The sequence below is a fragment of the Bactrocera dorsalis genome, chromosome 5 (assembly GCF_023373825.1).
Source record: "Bactrocera dorsalis isolate Fly_Bdor chromosome 5, ASM2337382v1, whole genome shotgun sequence".
In the NCBI taxonomy this organism is placed as follows: Eukaryota; Metazoa; Arthropoda; class Insecta; order Diptera; family Tephritidae; genus Bactrocera; species Bactrocera dorsalis.
This window is the reverse complement of record NC_064307.1, coordinates 45,457,502-45,475,686: the sequence shown is the minus strand read 5'-3', so window position 1 is coordinate 45,475,686 and position 18,185 is coordinate 45,457,502. Positions and strand designations below refer to the sequence as shown.

At 36.4% G+C, this 18,185-nt stretch overlaps 4 protein-coding genes across 4 annotated transcripts; 2 read left to right on the top strand and 2 right to left on the bottom strand.

The window, feature by feature from the left end:
* The first annotated feature begins 3,891 nt into the window (after positions 1-3,891).
* LOC105223614 (microfibrillar-associated protein 1) lies at positions 3,892-5,927 on the top strand. The gene is made up of 5 exons (XM_011201371.4): positions 3,892-4,221; positions 4,283-4,755; positions 4,832-5,104; positions 5,171-5,295; positions 5,362-5,927. Exons 1-5 carry the CDS (start codon positions 4,152-4,154, stop codon positions 5,795-5,797), a joined length of 1,377 nt encoding a protein of 458 aa, XP_011199673.2. The 5' UTR covers positions 3,892-4,151; the 3' UTR covers positions 5,798-5,927.
* A 77-nt stretch (positions 5,928-6,004) lies between these two features.
* Positions 6,005-7,068, bottom strand: LOC105223613 (uncharacterized protein C1orf50 homolog). Its single transcript, XM_011201370.4, has 4 exons — positions 6,774-7,068; positions 6,544-6,713; positions 6,321-6,482; positions 6,005-6,244 (listed from the first exon to the last, which is right to left on the bottom strand). The coding sequence occupies exons 1-4, from the start codon at positions 6,829-6,831 to the stop codon at positions 6,056-6,058; spliced, it is 579 nt and encodes a 192-aa protein (XP_011199672.2). The 5' UTR covers positions 6,832-7,068; the 3' UTR covers positions 6,005-6,055.
* A 379-nt stretch (positions 7,069-7,447) lies between these two features.
* LOC105223612 (very-long-chain enoyl-CoA reductase) lies at positions 7,448-9,301 on the bottom strand. Its single transcript, XM_011201369.3, has 5 exons — positions 9,111-9,301; positions 8,654-9,015; positions 8,139-8,355; positions 7,961-8,076; positions 7,448-7,904 (listed from the first exon to the last, which is right to left on the bottom strand). Exons 1-5 carry the CDS (start codon positions 9,114-9,116, stop codon positions 7,700-7,702), a joined length of 906 nt encoding a protein of 301 aa, XP_011199671.2. The 5' UTR covers positions 9,117-9,301; the 3' UTR covers positions 7,448-7,699.
* Positions 9,302-9,937: 636 nt separating this feature from the next.
* On the top strand, positions 9,938-15,343 carry LOC105223611 (erythroid differentiation-related factor 1). Its single transcript, XM_029549197.2, has 10 exons — positions 9,938-10,008; positions 10,067-10,116; positions 10,174-10,379; positions 10,687-12,845; positions 12,908-13,087; positions 13,144-13,462; positions 13,520-13,703; positions 13,814-13,941; positions 14,014-14,198; positions 14,266-15,343. Exons 2-10 carry the CDS (start codon positions 10,096-10,098, stop codon positions 14,667-14,669), a joined length of 3,786 nt encoding a protein of 1,261 aa, XP_029405057.2. The 5' UTR covers positions 9,938-10,008; positions 10,067-10,095; the 3' UTR covers positions 14,670-15,343.
* The last annotated feature ends 2,842 nt before the right edge of the window (positions 15,344-18,185 follow it).

The following is an 18,185-nucleotide window of genomic DNA, read 5'->3' as shown; positions in this document are numbered from 1 at the left end:
ATGGGAATTTAACAAGTATATAACATCTGATCAAATTTGACCCAGACTGGTACTTTTCTCGATTTTTCCTACTTTTAAATTTTTCAACCCTAATGTTCGTATGAAGTTTGTTCTCCATATGGACAATCGTTGTGTGTTTGGCAGCGATTTGTTTGCGAAACGAAAAGTTAGTCCGGCGATTTTGACCAGGAAAAAAGGTTGAACAACAGGTTTGCTTAAACTTGTTTTTTACCAATGAAATCACGTTGAAAGTGTTGCAGATGTGTTTTTTGGAATCTACTTTATGAACACATGTTTTCTCGTGGCACAAAGCTTTCAGTAAAGATCGTGAAGTCACCGAAAACTTGCGTTATGAGAGTCTTTCATCCACCTCTGACGATAACATAGAACACTCAAGGAAATTGTACTTGAAAATCTTAGTGGTGACATCAGAGACTCAACACATTTGGGTTATGAAACGTGTCAATGCTCTTATACCAAGAAATCTTTTACAAAACAACGTTGAGTAAAGGTTCCAAGAGAGACGCATGGATGTCGATCGTATGTTCATCAAACACATCATTGCTGAAGACGAAACCTGAGCTTTTCAATATGACGTAGAAACTCTCCGACAATCTAGCGAATGTCGCTCCATTTTTCATTGTCAGTCCAGATCAAATTTGATCAGATATATGTATGTATATGTATATATTTGTGGATATGTTTGTATGCTTTAAATATCAAAAAATATTTTGCAGCGCAATTTCTCGCCGATCTCCAAACACATTCCTTGCGCAAATTTCCCAATAAAGAAAGTGTAATATAAATTAATTGTCTACAGTTAATTACATATGGATGTATACGTATGTATGGTAGTTACATATTCGATTAAGATAAGCCGTTACATATTGCCAACAGCTTAATTACTAAATTACAAAGACGGGTGTAAATAAGGGAAAAATGTATGTGAAAGAAGGAACAGATAAAGCGTCTGACCAACTGACATACAGAAATGAATCGTTATCTGCAGCATCTGAACCGATCGATTTCATGAATGAAATATAGTAAATTTAGCAATTCTCGACACTTACTCCTCCCAAAAAGGAAGCACAAAGGCAAGCTTATGTTTTGGGTCGGTGTCAAAAAGTGAAAATAACAAATGTCTCATCAATTAATTGGCAATAAATTAATGGAAAATGTTAGCAAAAAAATATGCAATAAACAAACAAGTGAAGACGAAGGCATTCGCACGCTGCCCACAATCGCCTTTTATAACTTTCGCATTGCTAGCCGCTTTCTTACTTTCATTATATTAATGAACTTATAGTTCGCTGTTGTTGTTTATTAATTAATAAATATTTTGCTAGGCCTTTTTGAAGGATATTATAGCGCATAATTACGAAATGTATGTATGTATTTACATACATATGTATGTATGTTTTCATAATTTTTACTATATCTTAATGGAGAATATTTTTTAGTTTGTTATGGATCAACAAATGTTGATAAATATGCCTATGTGTATATACTATATACATATGTATGTACCTTTATAGATTATGTATATTGTATATATATATCCATAAGCTTTAACCGTCATTCATCTTCTACATTAATCAGCATATAAAAGTCGTTATGGCCGGTTATGACCGGGTAAAACCTCATTGTCTCGGTATGCTCACTCGTGTTCCAGCCTCTTTGCTACGTTGCGTGTGGTCAATGCTTTGTCAATTTTAATTACTGCCTCGGCTGCAATATTACAAGACGTTAGAGTTAATTACTTCGAAATTTAGGTAAACATGAATATGTAAAGTCCTCTCGAAATCTAACGGATTTTTCAATAGGATCGCTACAAAAGTAGACCGATAGGGACAGCAAGCAACGCCAGAGAAAAGATAATCTCTCTTTAACATTTCTCTTCAGTAAGCTTTGCCATTTCATCATGGAAGGACTTATGATACAACAACGTTTCAAAATTATTAAAATTTACTACCGAAATTCGGAGTCAAGAGCCTCAACTTTAAGAGTGCTACATCCAATTTATGGTCGTCATAATCGGCCTGTAAGATCAACAATTGTGCGTCTTGTGGAAAAATTTATTCTGCAGGTACAGCGCGAAATATTCCCGTGCCAGTGGGACAAATAATTGCCCGTAGTGTCGATTATATTGCTGCCGCTAGCATATCCATTGAAGAAGACCCAAATCAGTTTGTCACACGTCGTTCTCAAGCGTTGGGCATCGCTGTGATGTCGTTGTGGCGAATTTTGCAAAAAGATCTTGGCCTACATCCTTTCAAATTGACGGAAGAACTGAAGCTGCTTGACCACCAGAATCGTCGTAAGTTCGTGAATTGGGCTGAGCAAGAATTTAAAAATGATCCAGATTTTCGTCGACAAAACATCTTCAGCGATGAGGCTCATTTCTGGCCAATGGCTTCGTCCATACTTATTCCGTGATGATCAAGACCGGCACATTACTGTGAATAGGAATCGCTGGCGCTCAATGATAACCGAATATTTTTCACCCGAATTGGACGATATGGACTTGGACAATATGTGGTTCCAACAGGATGGCGCCACAAGCCACACAGCGACTACGTCAAGTCTATGGTCTATGCCATATAATTGATGAAACTTTTACGAATATAGAACGTGGAGTTGCAATAGTATCGGCCGATTTATGCTTGCAAACCGTTGAAAATTGGATTTAGCATCTGGACTTCTGCAAGCATGCCCGTAGTGGTCATGCAAAAGAAATACAAAATAACGTCGAACATACTTTCGCAGAAATAAACAAACCGAAACTGTTTTTGTAACGCTCTTATTGAAAACCCCGTTGTATAGTATGTTTTCTAAAGAACGACCACGAAAAAAGAAGCCTCTTTTAACATTTCTAAATCCTTCTAAAATAATTTGTTTTTGTAGTAACTGATGATAACGGTCCTTAAAGGTTTTGAGAAATGCTAGTAAACCTGACCGGACACGGATCCGGTGCCGTTCGGTTTAAGTAGACTTGAAAGCTTGATTGCATTCGCAACATGTACTAAATATATCGTTTTACGGTCTAACCTGATAGAACTCGAGCTGAAGTATTTTTGAAATGATTATCTAATCCCCGTTTGAGTAACAACCATCATTTAACGGAGGGCCTAGGAAACTTTTTTTGACGGAGTTGGACCATAAAGAGAGGTGTTAGATGAGTGGCATTCATTGTGCATGCAAAGAACAGCAGGAGTGCATTGTGCTTCCTAAACGGAGTCGTCAGGAGACATTCTGTGATCGTGTTCTGACATGTCTGAAGGTTATTCGACTGCGTTTCACTACATCTAGGTGACCATATCGGTGCTGCGTAGTTAATGATCGGTCGACCGAATGTTCGTTTACACTATAGCAGTTTACTCCTGGCACCGGTTGGTTACGTTGGCGCTGCCACGGCTTATATAGCCACGCACTTCTCGCTGATGCCGAAGTGTCCTTCCAGAATATTGCGTCTGGCAATTATAAGAACATAATGCTATACGGCGCCAAACGCAGCTATTGTTTAGACAAGCAGACAGCCGTCAAATGCAGCTATTGTTTAAGTAGACAAACGCGGCGCCCAATGTTTATAATAAGGGATGCATGCAGCAATACAAATACCAAACTTAATACTACTTTTGTAACAATATTATAACAAGTAAGCTTGAAGAAAATTGTCCAACATTTAGTAGATTCGCAAAAATTTCGAAATACGGGCATAATTATTACTTAAGTAAAATAAATAATAAGAAATATAAACTAAACTAAATTGGATAGAGAATAATTATGTTAAATTTAAATTACAATCCCAAATGCGACCCTATGCTAAAATGCAACCCTGTGATCTATTACATATGCGTGAGCTATTACTATTTACAAACATATGTTTACCAACAAAATACCTTTTCATACATTTGTTTGTTCAGGACAAAACTTTATCAAATAAATGAAAAATTGATAAAAAGGTATTTAAAGTGTGTCAAAAATAGTGTTTTGGCTATTCAAAAGTTGTTAACATACAGAAAAAGGACCTTAAGCTATTAAGAAGTTGTTTCACTTGAGTATTCTTTAAAATTTTTTTTTTGGTATAAGAAAAAGGATTTTCAAGTGTAACTTCTGTTATCAAAAAATATTCGGAAATCAAATTAATAAAAATGAGTTCCGCTACGTTGGCTGCTGCTATCCAGAGTACCGCCGGTGCTGTGCCTGTTCGCAATGAAAAAGGTAAGTTCAATAGGATTTACGTTTATTACCCTTCAACTATAACCCACTCCTAATTTCTCAGGTGAAATATCTATGCAAAAAGTGAAGGTGCAGCGCTATGTTTCCGGAAAGCGGCCAGATTACGCTCTAGTAGGCAGTAGCTCTGATGAATCCGATTTGGAAGATTTCATAGATCATCGCAAACGTGCTGCACAAGCACAACTTGAACGGCGCTCTCAACGTGAACATGCTGAGGTTCATTCGGGTGATGAAGGAGAAGTCGATGATCCACGTTTACGGCGTTTGAGAACTCGTCCAGAAGATCAAGAAGAACTTGAACGTGAGCGTCGTGAAAGGCATAGACACATACACGAACCAGAGATAGTGGAATCAGAGTCTGAAGAGAGTGAGCCAGAAAAACCCGAAGGTCCAGTGACAAATAAAATCACACTCGCTTCTGAGTCGGACACAGACTCTGATGTAAGTGAGGATGAGTTAGAACAACGTCGTCTAAGATTGCGACATCGCATGTTACAACAGCAAAAGGAAGAAGAGGTAAATAAATTAGTAGCTGCTTACATATATATATATATGTTTAGCCTGCAATATAAAATATAATTTATATTTGTAGATTTTGCAAAAAGAAGAGGAAAATAAATCTGAATCTTCAGAGACCGAAAGTTCTGAATATGAAGAAGAGACCGAGAGTGAGGAAGATAACGAACCTCGATTGAAACCGCTTTTTGTGCGCAAACGTGAACGCGCGACTATACAAGAAAAGGAGCGTGAAGCACAGAAGCAAAAGCAATTAGAAGCCGAAGCCAAACGTTCAGCTAAGGAACGTAGACGCGCTACATTACGCTTGGTAGAGGAAAGCGTCAAGAAGGACTTGGAAAAGGCTAAGGTATATTAAACATTTGCTGTTCCTTAAATTACGCATTTTCAATATTATCAAATCTTTCTTTCACAGCCCGACACGGCGGAAGCCAGCATCGATGATGTGTGCACGGATGATGAAAATGATGAAGTTGAGTACGAAGCGTGGAAATTGCGCGAGTTGAAACGTGTAAAACGTGATCGCGAGGAACGTGAAAAGTATGTGATAACAATATCTGCTCTGCTTCGATATTTTTAATAATGAATTCCTTTTATCATTCGCAGTGCTGAACGTGAAAAACTCGAAATTGATCGTATGCGTAACTTGACTGAAGAAGAACGTCGCCAGGAACTGCGTAACAACCCCAAGGTTATCACGAACAAAGCTGCCAAAGGAAAGTATAAATTTTTACAAAAGTACTATCATCGTGGTGCTTTCTACTTGGACGAAGAGAATGATGTGCTGAAGCGTGACTTTGCTCAAGCTACGCTGGAAGATCACTTCGACAAGACTATCCTGCCTAAGGTGATGCAAGTAAAGAACTTCGGTCGTTGCGGTCGTACCAAATATACACATTTAGTGGATCAAGATACAACGAAATTCGATTCGCCGTGGTATGCTGAGACTTCAAATAACATTAAATTCCACAATGAGAAAGCTGGTGGTATGAAGCAAGTGTTTGATCGACCCACTTTGTCCAAGCGCAAGAAGATGGAGTAGTAATTTTGTAAAGAACTAGCAATTATATAAACGCAGCACATACATATGCATGTATAGATTTATACGTATGTATGTATAAATGGTTTTAGAGATAAGCATTTAATAAAGATTTAGTTTTAATTGAACAATAGAGATAAACTTTTCTTTAAGAAAATTATGTCATGATAGCACGTTTCACAACAACAAATTATTTTCTTTTGAAGCTTAGAGTTACAATTTTTATTACACACCAAATTTTGCTAAAGTACATTTACTTGGTTATTTATCATTACCAAAATCAATGGCCATTGGTATTGGTCCTGCCGCTAAGGAGGTTGTTGTATAACATTTCTCAGCCCACTTCATCTTCTCATCCCGTTCCTTCATTTTATCCAACGGCGTCCATGATAAATCAAATTCTAATCTGTAGCTGCCAAGATATTTCTGATCTACACTACCGCTCCATTCCTGCGGACAAAATTTAGAAATTAGCAAATTAATAGTCTTATACATATATGCACATCCGTGGAGGATGTAAACTTACTTCCGGCGAAAGCATACTGAAATAACTCTGACCGGATTGGCGTTGATAAAGATGATAAATGTGGCCGGGTTTCTTTGTGAAGTTACAAGCGGCATTGTGCAATAATTGACTCTCGTCGGACTCCTTTAGTATTTGCATGGCTTGCGCTTGCAGCATTTTAATCTAGAGCATATAAATATATGTAGAATAAATGTTTCACTATAAGCAAATGTGCCGATCTCACCTGATCTAGTATCACACAAAGTTTCTGGCATGTTCCGGCTTTTAACTGCTTATCCGCATTTTGTATTTGTGTTGCCAATGAAATGATGTCTTCCTCATTATGCATGGACACGCGCAATGGATCCAATATATTCACGCCATTAGGATGAGGATTCCGTTCAACCAACTGCGCTGTGAAATTATAACATATTTAGCGAATTATTAACTATATATGGTGCAACAAGTAATTACCCTTTTTCACGGCAGATTCATATGTCAGACGCTCCATTTCTACTGCGCTCCTTTTCATAACAAATCTGAAAAGCTTCAAATTTTAATTTTTTATTTGTTGTGTAGAATTGTTGCTGTAAAGCATGCAAGCACTGTATGGTCAGATGTTTCTTGTTGTATCGAATTGAATTACATCGATAATTTTTGGAAGAGTGAATATCAATAGAATTGTATAATAAAATTGCTGCTTCAATAAAACATAAAAAATTGTTAATAATTTGTGTTGCGTTTGCACATCCCAGGAGAAATGTATAAAACTGGTAACTTTTAATGGTTAAACATATGTGAGCAAATACAAGATTCGACATAATTATTTATCGATAACTTTTGTGGTACGGTGCCATCACTTTCCAAACAACATATGTTTTTGATAATTTGACAGCAGTGCACAGTGGCGCAACATAAATAAAATTAATGTATATTGATTAAAATAAGCAACATTAAATAACAAAATACTATATATTAAGAGCCACAAATGTCTATCCAAAACCATATGTGTAAAGAGAACTTATTGTTGCTATCAGCATTTGAGCCAATATTTTTTTGGGGAACATTTTATTTATAGCACAGACTCTTATAAATCGCAATTCGTAACCGAGTTTCAATCGTCATGCGGTGACCCTTAAACAAACAACTTTTTTTTCACAAAACCACTACATTTATTATTTATTGACAATTGATTAGGTCATGTATGACATACTTATTTGCTTGTATGAATACAGCGACTACACCGGGAGAAGAATAAATCTAACACCTATGACAATTAAATATTAGTTTGTTCAAATGTTATATATAAACTTTAATGCAATAAGTATATTGCAATGGAAATGTTTTATGTTGTCATAACATAATTTTCAAATTTGCACAAATCTTTTACTGCTAGAGCTTTAAAGCACAAATGGAAAGATGGCGCGACGACCTCTAGGATAGTCTTTGAACTCCTTTTTGTAGTTGCGGTGCTTGCCCAAGGCCCATACAGTCATTTGGTAAGCTCCAGCAAAAGCAAAAAGCATAGCTGGTAGACATTGAGTCATCAGAGAGAATGCTACCCAAGAACCAATCTCATATGTGTAGTTCGGACAGGAAACCAAACTAAAAGTTGAACACTATTAGTAAAGTTAAACTTAATTTAAGTTGAATAAACTTACTTGAATAATTTTGTGAAGAGATTGCCATCAGGTACTGGAATTCGGCGAACCTTTGTGCCAGGCGGACGCAAGTTACGTAGAGCAATATGTACTGAGAAATTGCCGATTTCGCATATCTAAAGGAGAAAAATAACTTTTATTAATTTATCTCCATATTTTATTAGTGAAATGAATATACCGCGAATGCTGCTAGAGAACCCCAGACTTGAATAGCACAAGGACTGGTAAATAATGGGTGATTAACGTGGTAGGAAACGTATGCGGTGAATCCCCAGTAGTAGCTGCAATTTTTGAACAGATTACGAATGGGCATAGTGGCATGCGAGAAACGATGTACAAAAATAGTTTCCAAAATTCGCTTAACATAATGTACAATGTAGCAGCCAGCAGCGATACTGTAAAAGGAAATAAAATTATATAATTTTGCAATTTCTTAAAGTTTGCGAATGTATAAAGCGATTTATAATGAATGCAAAAATTGATGAGCGCTTGTGAAACACATAGCGACTGCGGTTCGACCGCGGCGAAGATATAACACAGCAAAACATACAAAATTTAAAAGGTTAAACTGGGTCGCCGTTTTTGTTGTTGTCTGCATTGTTGCTATGTTTGCTTTTCACGTTTATGTGTTGTGCTGCGCTAATGACAGCCACTAGAGCTCACCAGGGGAAAGTTCAAGATTGACAAACTTACTGTGTTGTTAAAGAAATTGGTGTATCTGCTGCTTCACCGTAGATAAAACTAGGACGTCCATAGAAGATAAGATATACGAAAAGCGGACCAGCGTACTCGGCTAAAAATACAGTCTTCCATCCAATTTGTGGACCGAGGTCTTTAATGTAAATCTTGCTAGACTTTCCCACGTTAACCGCCTCTAAAGTGTCAGTTTCCTTCAGAGCTTTGCCACGCGGCTCCAATCGTAAGGATTGCCGCTCCGGTGCCGGTGTGCTACGGTATTTTTTATGAATGATATAACGCAGATCCCCAACGGTGGTATTAGCCGGAACTTGGCATCTTCCAAAAGTTTTTGTGCCAGTTGTTGACAATATTTCAATCTAGATTTTTATAAAATAATTACAATTGCACTATCACTATTATCAATGCAGAAACTAGTTGTTTTAATTTATGTATTTTGTACACCTCAACTTACATCCATTATGCAAATTAATATGTCGATCTTATGGTGTACGGAATGCAAATGTTGGTCAAGTTATATTCACTGTCAACAGCAATTTGTGAATTGCGTGAATTCCACCAGACAGTTTTGTTAAATGCGCTATGCACAAATCAGTTGCTACGAAAATTTCGAAGTTTATTCGAAGCAAAAAGAGAAATCAAAGTTCAGTCGATTATTTAAAGATGTTGTTGGCATAATGATTAATGCCTTTCGAGTTATCGATAAATTAACTATTAACTGATCTGTACGCTTTTTTTAAATGTATGGATTTTTTTAAAGCTTACCTATTATTGTAAATAGCAGTTTTTTAAATAAATGTTATTGTGAAAAATTTGCTTCCTGGCTGGAAAGTCAAGGGGCACAGCATGTTTAGTTGCAAACCGATCGTAATCAGAAACTTTTGTAATTATGGATTCGTATGACCAAAAATCCATACACGAGTCATCTCACTTGCGCACATACTGTTAGAACGTACATTGCTTACAAGGATTTCTCCCTGGCCGCAACCACAAACTAATTTTTCAAATCAGCAAGAAGTACTTCTTTTAGAAACATTTACGTTGAATCGGAGAAGCAGGAGTACGATTAGTTAACTGCAAATTGCTGCCCAAGTGCCCCTGATGTCGAGGCAATGAGTGTCCTATTAAATTAAAACTGTCTTTTGTCATACATGAGTTATTGGGTCTGCAAACATAACTTGTTGACTTGTTTTTAAATCGCTATCACCCTACTCGATAAAGAAACACCATTGGCTTAGCTTGCTATCCATTTCCGTCATCTCCTATTCGTAAATATTGTAGCGATTTCCTTTAACATGTGATTCTTCTGGAAACGAATCGAAGTTAGAGCAGAATAAACTTCTGATAGAACGGTCCTAAGCTAAAAATTAAACAAATTACTTATAAAACATTAAATAAATTTTATTTTAGCATTGGCATGAAAATAAATATTGTACAATATGACTGACAGTGGAGAAGAGGTAAGAAATACAAAGTAAGCGGCAACAGATGTTGCAACTTCAACTATTCTTTTGCAGATTGAATTGTGCCAGAATGTCGGACCGCATGAATTGGTGGAAGTGAAATCAAAAGCAGTGGTTAAGTTTTCCGCAGTGCAGGTGCCAGTAAGCTTTAATCGTCTACAATGCAATACCAATTTAAATTTGCCACCTTCTAATTGGTTGACCACGTCGGACAACAGTGGGCTACACCAGGCGCTCTACCAATCCCCCGGCTTCGCTAGGTGAGTCATTTGAATGTTTGGCAGTGTTTTTATAATCGCGTATTTGGGAAAGGAAGGAGTTCGAGGGCAGATGGAAAGTTTTACCTCCCTCTAAATAGGCTGCTGCAAAAACAACATACCTTTAATATGGTGCAATCAAAACTTCTTCAGTATTTTTATATTACTAGTTTAAATATTGTCGAAAACTTAACGAAAATATGTAAAGATTTCGATAAATTATTTAAAAAAGTTTTTAGCTAAAGTATAAAAACCAAAATCACCAAAATTAAATCCAATGCCAACCGTTCATTTTGTATGTATTATTCAGCTTCAGCATTGCTCATATGTTTCCCGACTGTGTGGGCGAGGTGGATGTTGTGACTGATGCGGAAAACATAAAACGACTTCTGAAGATGCCCTATACATCGAAAAGCGCCATCAGCATGATTGTGCATAAGGTTGGCAATACATTGTTGCTAGATGAGTTCGACATACAGAAGTACTTGCTGCGTAAGGCCGATGATGATTGGAAATGGCTACGTACTTTTATATTAGAACATATTATGGCATACGGTGAAAAAGATCACAGTTTCTGTCTAAAAGACAAATCACGCGAAGCATTACAAACGAAAAACTTGCTATCGAAATTCCTCTACTACAGCTTGAAGCAATCGGGTGCTGAGGAGCCTGAACAAGAAACACAACGCACACGACCAGTTTTACCAATTACCGGTCCAGTATTACCTGAACCCAAAGTAGAGGAGAATGTGCCAGATCCCAAATCGAGTCATGTCTTCAATCGGAATGTGCTCTGGACATTTGAAGATATACGAATGCTCATCGGTACTGACATGCCCATTTTTGGTGGGCCTAATCGCCCATGTATTAGTTTAAGGTTACGTGATATGGCTAAGCCAATCAATGTACTGACCGGTATTGATTACTGGCTTGACAACTTGATGTGCAACGTGCCGGAAGTAGTCATGTGCTATCATTTGGATGGTATAGTACAGAAATATGAAATTATCAAAACCGAAGATCTACCCTACCTCGAAAATTCTCAGTTTTCACCACAAGTAGTGCGCAATGTTGCACAAAATATACTTTCATTCTTAAAAGCGAACGCGACTAAATCTGGACATACTTACTGGTTGTTTAAAGGACGAAACGATGATGTTGTAAAACTGTATGATCTGACAACGCTCTGCCAAAAGGACACCGAAGCGAATAGGTGTGATGAAAAGCAGGAAAACCCCTTTACTGTGCCTGTGGCCATGCTTCTGTACACAGTGGCGCGCAATATGAAGAATACAGCTACACAGATAACACCGAAGATGGCGGGTAACATAAAAGCTTTGCTAGATAACTGCATTAAGCTGCTGTCCAAGGAGAAATATCCACAAATCGTAACATCTTCTCACTATATACTTTCCGATTTACACGTGCCGGCCGGCATTGATCCCAAAGCACCGAAATTCGATAACACTGATATAGATTCCGATACGCAATCTGTATACGAAGAGGATGAAGATGGTGATTCGGTTACCGATGATGATTTCAACTTGAATGACACGCACAATGAACTCAGTGAAAATGTCGAACACAGCGACAATGTGGCAATGAAACAAATTTGCGATACACTCAAAGAATTAAATCTGGACGCACAAATTAAAAATGGCAAGCGTGTGCCGCGGGCGCCATCCCCATTGCAGGCTGGTATAGAGGAACGTTGTCGCATTGCTTTGGAGCATATTAGTGCCGGCATTGCGTGTTTGAAATTTTTCAACACCAGTGAGGAGAAATTTATCAAAGAAAGTGAAGTGCGTGCCAAGGATGAAGAAAAGCAACGCATACTGCATGAGGAACAGCATCCGAATATGGCGAAACCCTTCAAACCCATACCGCTACCCTACGAGAGCCTCAGCAAACAGCTGTTAAATGGTGAAGCAGAAGTAAACAAAAATTTGGTTGACGAAGCTGCAGACGACAACCTTTCCGTACATAGTGAGAAGGCGAAGAAAACTAAAAAATCAAAAGCGAAGCGTAACAAGGGTAAAGAGTTGAAAGAGAGTCAAAATACAAAGGTCGACGCTAATCAAACGCCAGCACAGCCACAAGCCGAGGACAAACGAATAGCTACGAAGTTCAATACACAACATTTCGGTTCTTGGAATGTGCACTTGAAGTTGCTGTTGCTGGAGAAGGCTTGTCTCACCTACGCCACCTATGCAGAATATCATTATGGTGAGCTGAAGTATGGTAGATGTCTAAAGGCTATTTATATGGCCTACCGCTGTCAGCAGGTGGTGTTGAAATACATGTCTGATATAGTTTCGCAAAAGAGTTGCTTGCTAGGACGCGCCGGCGATTGTTTCTACCAAATGGCTAAGAGTTGGCAGGACATTGACGGTTTTCTCGCGCAATTCAACGAAGATTCAGAAATTGCACAGAATATCGATATTGAGTTAGCTAAAGACCTGAATAGTGGTAAGTAGTTAGCAAAATGGTAAACATGAACTCAGAACTCTATACTTTCATTTGCTTTCTAGACGACATCACTGAACTAATCACGCCATTGGCAAACCTTGAACACTTAATGCTTTCCAGCTGTAAATGTTATGAAAATGCTATTGATTGCGTCACTGATGAAGAGGCCAAGAGTGAATTGTTGCGGCGTTTGGGCAACGTGCGCAATGAGCTGGGTCTAAAATACATGTATTGGGCGCAAGGTTTACACTCACATCTTTAATTTATATCAAATAAATAATTTACGCTTACATTTCAGAGGAATATGCAAAAGATATGGAGAGTAACTCAAATAAATCGCCGGACGATAGTGATTCAGCCGAAATTAATATGTCAGACAAAAGTCAAACCGACAAAGCTGAGCAAGACGAAACCCCAGAGAATTCTGAGCAAGATGAAACGCAGGAAAAGTCTGAGGAACCAGTATATATGAAATTGGCTATGAAATCGTATGACTGTCTGATACGCGGCATTGCAGCGTTTAACGAGGTGCAGGACAATGTTAATCTAGCATTTTTATATTGCAACATGGGTCGCTTTATGCGTTTTCGTGCGCACTTGCTTTTGCCAGAAGAGAAGTATGAATATTAATACTTGAATTTCCATTTATTTTACTAATTCCGCCTATTTCGCAGCATTGACTTCGTACGAAAGCAGAAGATGTTCTATAGTGAAGCCTTCTCGAACTATGAAAAAGCCAAAGAAGTGCTGGGCTCACGAAAATGCAGTGTGGAGCTATGGGACTTAGTGCATTGGGAGCTTTCAACCGCCACATTTACCTTGGCCAAACAGTTACAAGACTTTAGCACTGCTGATGAGGTAAAATATATTTGTTATACTTTGAATAGGGTAAATTGATACAGATTGTTCTCTAAAGTTAAGCTACAATCTTCAAATATAATAATAAAAAATTTTTTTGTGCTTTACAGGCTACACGCGCTGAATTGGAGAAGCAAGTATTGGACATGTTGCAGAAATCGCTCAAACTTTGTGATTTAGAGCATACTGGCTCCAGACAGATACTCTACACTTATCGCTCTGGTCTAATACATAAGCGGTGAGTTAGCTATACTGCTTAGTAAAATTTAGAAGAAATTAACTTTTTATAACCTAACTTTTTCTTTTTCAGCATCGCATCATTTTATTATAGTCAATTACGCAATAGTTGCACCGACCTTGCGTCAATACCTAAAACTACTTTGCAACTGTGCAAACATCACTATGAGCGTGCCGCTGCCATACTAGACAGCTTGCGCGAAGCTTATTTGGCTGTGCAACTTGAACGTATTTCCTTACAGGAATTCTTAGCTGAAAGTAATTATTACATTTAAGTTATATACATTTTTATTCACTTCTTTTTATTTGATTTTGCATATTTCAGTTTCGCCGCATATTGCTCAAAAAGTCAAACACTTGCAGACCGCCTTGAGCTTGTGTCTCAAGTCGAAAGTGGTGTTCGAATATGCCTTAACCTCCTTAACCACAAATAATACCACAGAGAGCAAGACAACGAATGATGAGTTCTGTAAACATATGTTATTATTTGAAAGTCGTCTACAAAACACATTGAAAACATTGATAAAAATGCTGCTCAACGGCAAGGACCCCAAAAGATTAGTAGAACTTTATAAGAAAATGTATATGACAACGTTGACGTGCAAACGCACAGCTGAGCAGCAGCAGAGTGGGTCCGTTGAACAGTTGGCGCAACACTATGCCACTTTAATGGAGCGCTTAAATGAGCTGCAGCAGTCACACTTGCCGAATGCAACTGAGAAGCTTTAAGCTAGCTGCTTCTGCCTGTTATTATGCTACAACTAAAGTCTAATTAAATTATATTCCTTATGGCTGTCTATGAAATCGCACAGCGCTACGCAAGTTGTAATTAATTTTAAGTGATTTTGGATTTCTAACACGTAAGCTTCCGGTCACATGGTTACTGAATTAAATTCGACCGTAAGCTTTGCTTTGTGCAGAGACCCTGGTGGTAACCATAAATTAGAATTGTGGTAAGACCACGTGTGAAATGAGTTATACATGAATTGTGGTATTAACTTAATTTTATAGTTTTTAACAAATTTTTAATTAATTAACGAACCTAATTTTGTACTGTTTAACTGTAACTAGTGCGTAAATAACAGTAATACAACTATTTTTTTGTTTTTATTACTTATACAATTCAGTTACATTTTTTAGTTTCGAAAGTTAATAAATTGCATTTAATTTCCTATTGGTTTGCAAATATTGAATTTTGTACTTATTTTACAATTTTACATATTGTAACATTTCTCTTAGCTACATATATTTATCTTCGGTTCACAATTAAAATCATTAAATTAGATTTCTAAAAGTCATAAATTGTTTTTGCATTCATGTTTACTTTTGTCATAAAAGATAAGCGTTATATTTATTACAGAAATACACAGACACAAATAAATTTCGTGCTTTTATGAATTCTGCAGGCGTATGTGTGTACTTATATATTATTTTACATTAATAATTTTCATCGAAGATGAAATGCTATTGATATTGCTTGCAGGAAGAATTTTAAAAAGCAACGAGTAAAACCTTAGATTTCAACGAATGATATATCGACTATATTAACATTGTTTACATCTTTAACAGCAGCGGCGCCGTGGCAGAGAAATTTAACGATATGACGACAGAGAACGTAAAATATGTGCATATAACGTATATCATAGACAGATAACGTATATGATATACAGTTATGTAAAAAATAATAAGGACAGGGGTACATAAAATTTCCTCCAGTAAACGGCATTTTTTATCACTCATTATTTATAAAAATAAATTCCGTTTGATAAATGCAAATTATTTGCACAAATTTCGTAAATATCCATTTTGTTTTTAACAATGTCCGCCAGATGTTGTGCGATTTAATAAGGACCGCTAGACCGCTATTCAAAACCAATAACGATAATAGTTTTACTGAAATGTGTTTCTTTGCAGAGATAATGCAAAAATAATACTTTTAGATTTAATATCAATCAATTAAAACCTGATTTTTTTTTTTAATAGGATGGATATGGGAGAGGGTAAGCACTGCGATCCGAAAACTCGAGGACAGATTAAAAATTTAGTGAAAAGTTAGTGTCTGTCAAAAAATATAGTTTACTGTGTTTAGAAGAAACCATTTATTTCGTAAATAATTATAATATGTGATTTGAATATTGATGTTGACCCAATAACTATCCGCACCGTTATTATAAAGGAAAATCTGAATAGCTGAAGCCCGAGAAAAGTGCTTATATTGAACGGGCAACGAAGGCTTAAGTTTGCTGAAGGACATGTTCATTGGTCTAAAGAGCAATGGAACAACATTCTCTGGTCAAAAGTCAACTTATTTAATTCTGATAGAGGTATTTAGTATGAAAGAATACCAACGAATGCAGCCTTTAACTCTAAGTATACGATAAAGGCCGTTAAACATGGTGGCGGAAACATGATGGTTTGGGAAAAGTTTTCATACAACGGTCGGAGGCCGCTGCATAGGATACAGGGGACTATGAAGGCAACCGATTATGTTGCAATTTTACAATGCATGCCACAGTATGCAGAAGACAATATGCCACTTAGGTTGATATTTATGTAGGACAACGACGCTAAAAACACGGCTAAGTGTATAAAAGAGTGGTTTAGGGTCAATAATGAAGTGGACGCCTCAGTCCCCGGATCAAACCTCCATTGAAAATTTTTGGAATACAGTCAAACCGTCGTTAACAGAAAAGTGTTCAAGTAATAATGGAGATGTTTTTCAACTTATTCAAAATTCCTGAAATGCAATTCCAGTTTCCGTCTTCCATAGCCTAGTTGATTCTATTCCAAAGCGGTGTCGATCAATTTTAAACAACCATTTTAACCAAATATTCAACAAACTAGATATTAACCCTGCATTACTAACCGCAAATCATGTCGCATGGTTACTAACCATGGGTCTTATCGACCCTCATTTGTATTATCTTTTAAAATCGTTTAAACTTATAAATTGCTAAAACGTATACGTCTTTTAGTATATTGTAGTATTTTATTGTTAAATTTATAAAATGATGTGTTAAAAAATTAATTTATATACTTAAATTGAAATTAAGTTTGTATTCATTGCAACATAGCTAAAAAAGTGAAAAAAAGTTATCCAGCTAGATTCCGCATAAAATGATAAGTTTTAAAGATATTGACTTCAAATAAAGTGCAATTGAAACCTGAAATATAAAAGTAAAATGTTAAAAAGAAAAATTGGAATGACTAATGTAAAAATTTTTCAATTATGTAATCTAATCGACCCAGGGTATTTTTTAAAACAATTTTTTATGCATAATATTTTACATGATTCTTATTCTTATTGTTTATAAACGTTTAAATATGTACAAATTTAGATTACACATATATCTTGCGTTAAAAAATATTCTTTATTTTTTGTTAATTTAAAAAGTTTGCGTGTCTGGGTCGATTCGACCCTAAGGTTAGTAATGGAGGGTTAAGATTATCACATCTGAATGAAAACTAGTTACTTTTTTTATATAATATTGTATTTTTTATAGTAAATCACGAAGGGCCTTATTTTTTTCACATGTTAAAATTGCAAATTGGAAAACAAATGCAAATAAAATGCAAAAATTTGCAAAATGTGGGTAAAGCTGAAAAGACAACTAATTTTTAATTTAATCTCAATAAATTCATTATATGGCAATATGTGTCTAACATTGCCGTATAATGAATACAATAACCTACCAAGATAAGTATGTATGTATATGAGTACAAATGTAAATATGTCACCCGCAAAAATTACAAACATTGATCTCCAAAAACAATAATCAACATCAAACAATCTACGTCACAATTTATAGAAAATTAGTCTAAATCCGCGGCTCCGCTCGCTCCTTGTTGTCAAGGATATCATTTATCGTGATAGCAATATAATGGAATAGTTAAATTGGAAATCTACATATTTTGTCGACTTCCCAAATCACTTAAGGGATCGTGTCAGTGTGAAATTTTCGAGAAATAGAATTTTGTTTGTTGCATTATCGGATACTACACACTATAATGAAGAATGCTTCGAAGAAAATTCTATGTAGAATTCTTCGATACTTGGTAATTCATAAAAGTAAGCTATGCAGCTTAATTCTACAGTGTTCATACTATTTACAATCAAGCAAGTACATGAAAAATACAATATGTTAACAACAAATACAAGTTTATGAACTAAAATTTATAAGCAAATATTTCCATTATTTCGTCAAATCGTCAAGCATTTGCTGAAAGTTGGTTGTGTTTAGGTGA

What these genes read in the sequence shown, in the direction of transcription:
- LOC105223614 (XM_011201371.4), top strand. Translation starts at nt 4,152, where the DNA reads ATGAGTTCCGCTACGTTGGCTGCTGCTATCCAGAGTACCGCCGGTGCT. An exon ending in AACAGCAAAAGGAAGAAGAG is followed by an intron (nt 4,756 to 4,831) that starts GTAAATAAATTA and finishes TTATATTTGTAG; the next exon opens with ATTTTGCAAAAAGAAGAGGA. An exon ending in GATCGCGAGGAACGTGAAAA is followed by an intron (nt 5,296 to 5,361) that starts GTATGTGATAAC and finishes TATCATTCGCAG; the next exon opens with TGCTGAACGTGAAAAACTCG.
- LOC105223613 (XM_011201370.4), bottom strand. Translation starts at nt 6,831, where the DNA reads ATGAAAAGGAGCGCAGTAGAAATGGAGCGTCTGACATATGAATCTGCC. An exon ending in TGAATCTGCCGTGAAAAAGG is followed by an intron (nt 6,714 to 6,773) that starts GTAATTACTTGT and finishes ATAATTTCACAG; the next exon opens with CGCAGTTGGTTGAACGGAAT. An exon ending in TTTGTGTGATACTAGATCAG is followed by an intron (nt 6,483 to 6,543) that starts GTGAGATCGGCA and finishes TATATGCTCTAG; the next exon opens with ATTAAAATGCTGCAAGCGCA.
- LOC105223612 (XM_011201369.3), bottom strand. An exon ending in GTTCTCTAGCAGCATTCGCG is followed by an intron (nt 8,077 to 8,138) that starts GTATATTCATTT and finishes TTTCTCCTTTAG; the next exon opens with ATATGCGAAATCGGCAATTT. An exon ending in CTCTTCACAAAATTATTCAA is followed by an intron (nt 7,905 to 7,960) that starts GTAAGTTTATTC and finishes TTCAACTTTTAG; the next exon opens with TTTGGTTTCCTGTCCGAACT.
- LOC105223611 (XM_029549197.2), top strand. Translation starts at nt 10,096, where the DNA reads ATGACTGACAGTGGAGAAGAG. An exon ending in AGCTAAAGACCTGAATAGTG is followed by an intron (nt 12,846 to 12,907) that starts GTAAGTAGTTAG and finishes TTTGCTTTCTAG; the next exon opens with ACGACATCACTGAACTAATC. An exon ending in TTGCTTTTGCCAGAAGAGAA is followed by an intron (nt 13,463 to 13,519) that starts GTATGAATATTA and finishes CCTATTTCGCAG; the next exon opens with CATTGACTTCGTACGAAAGC.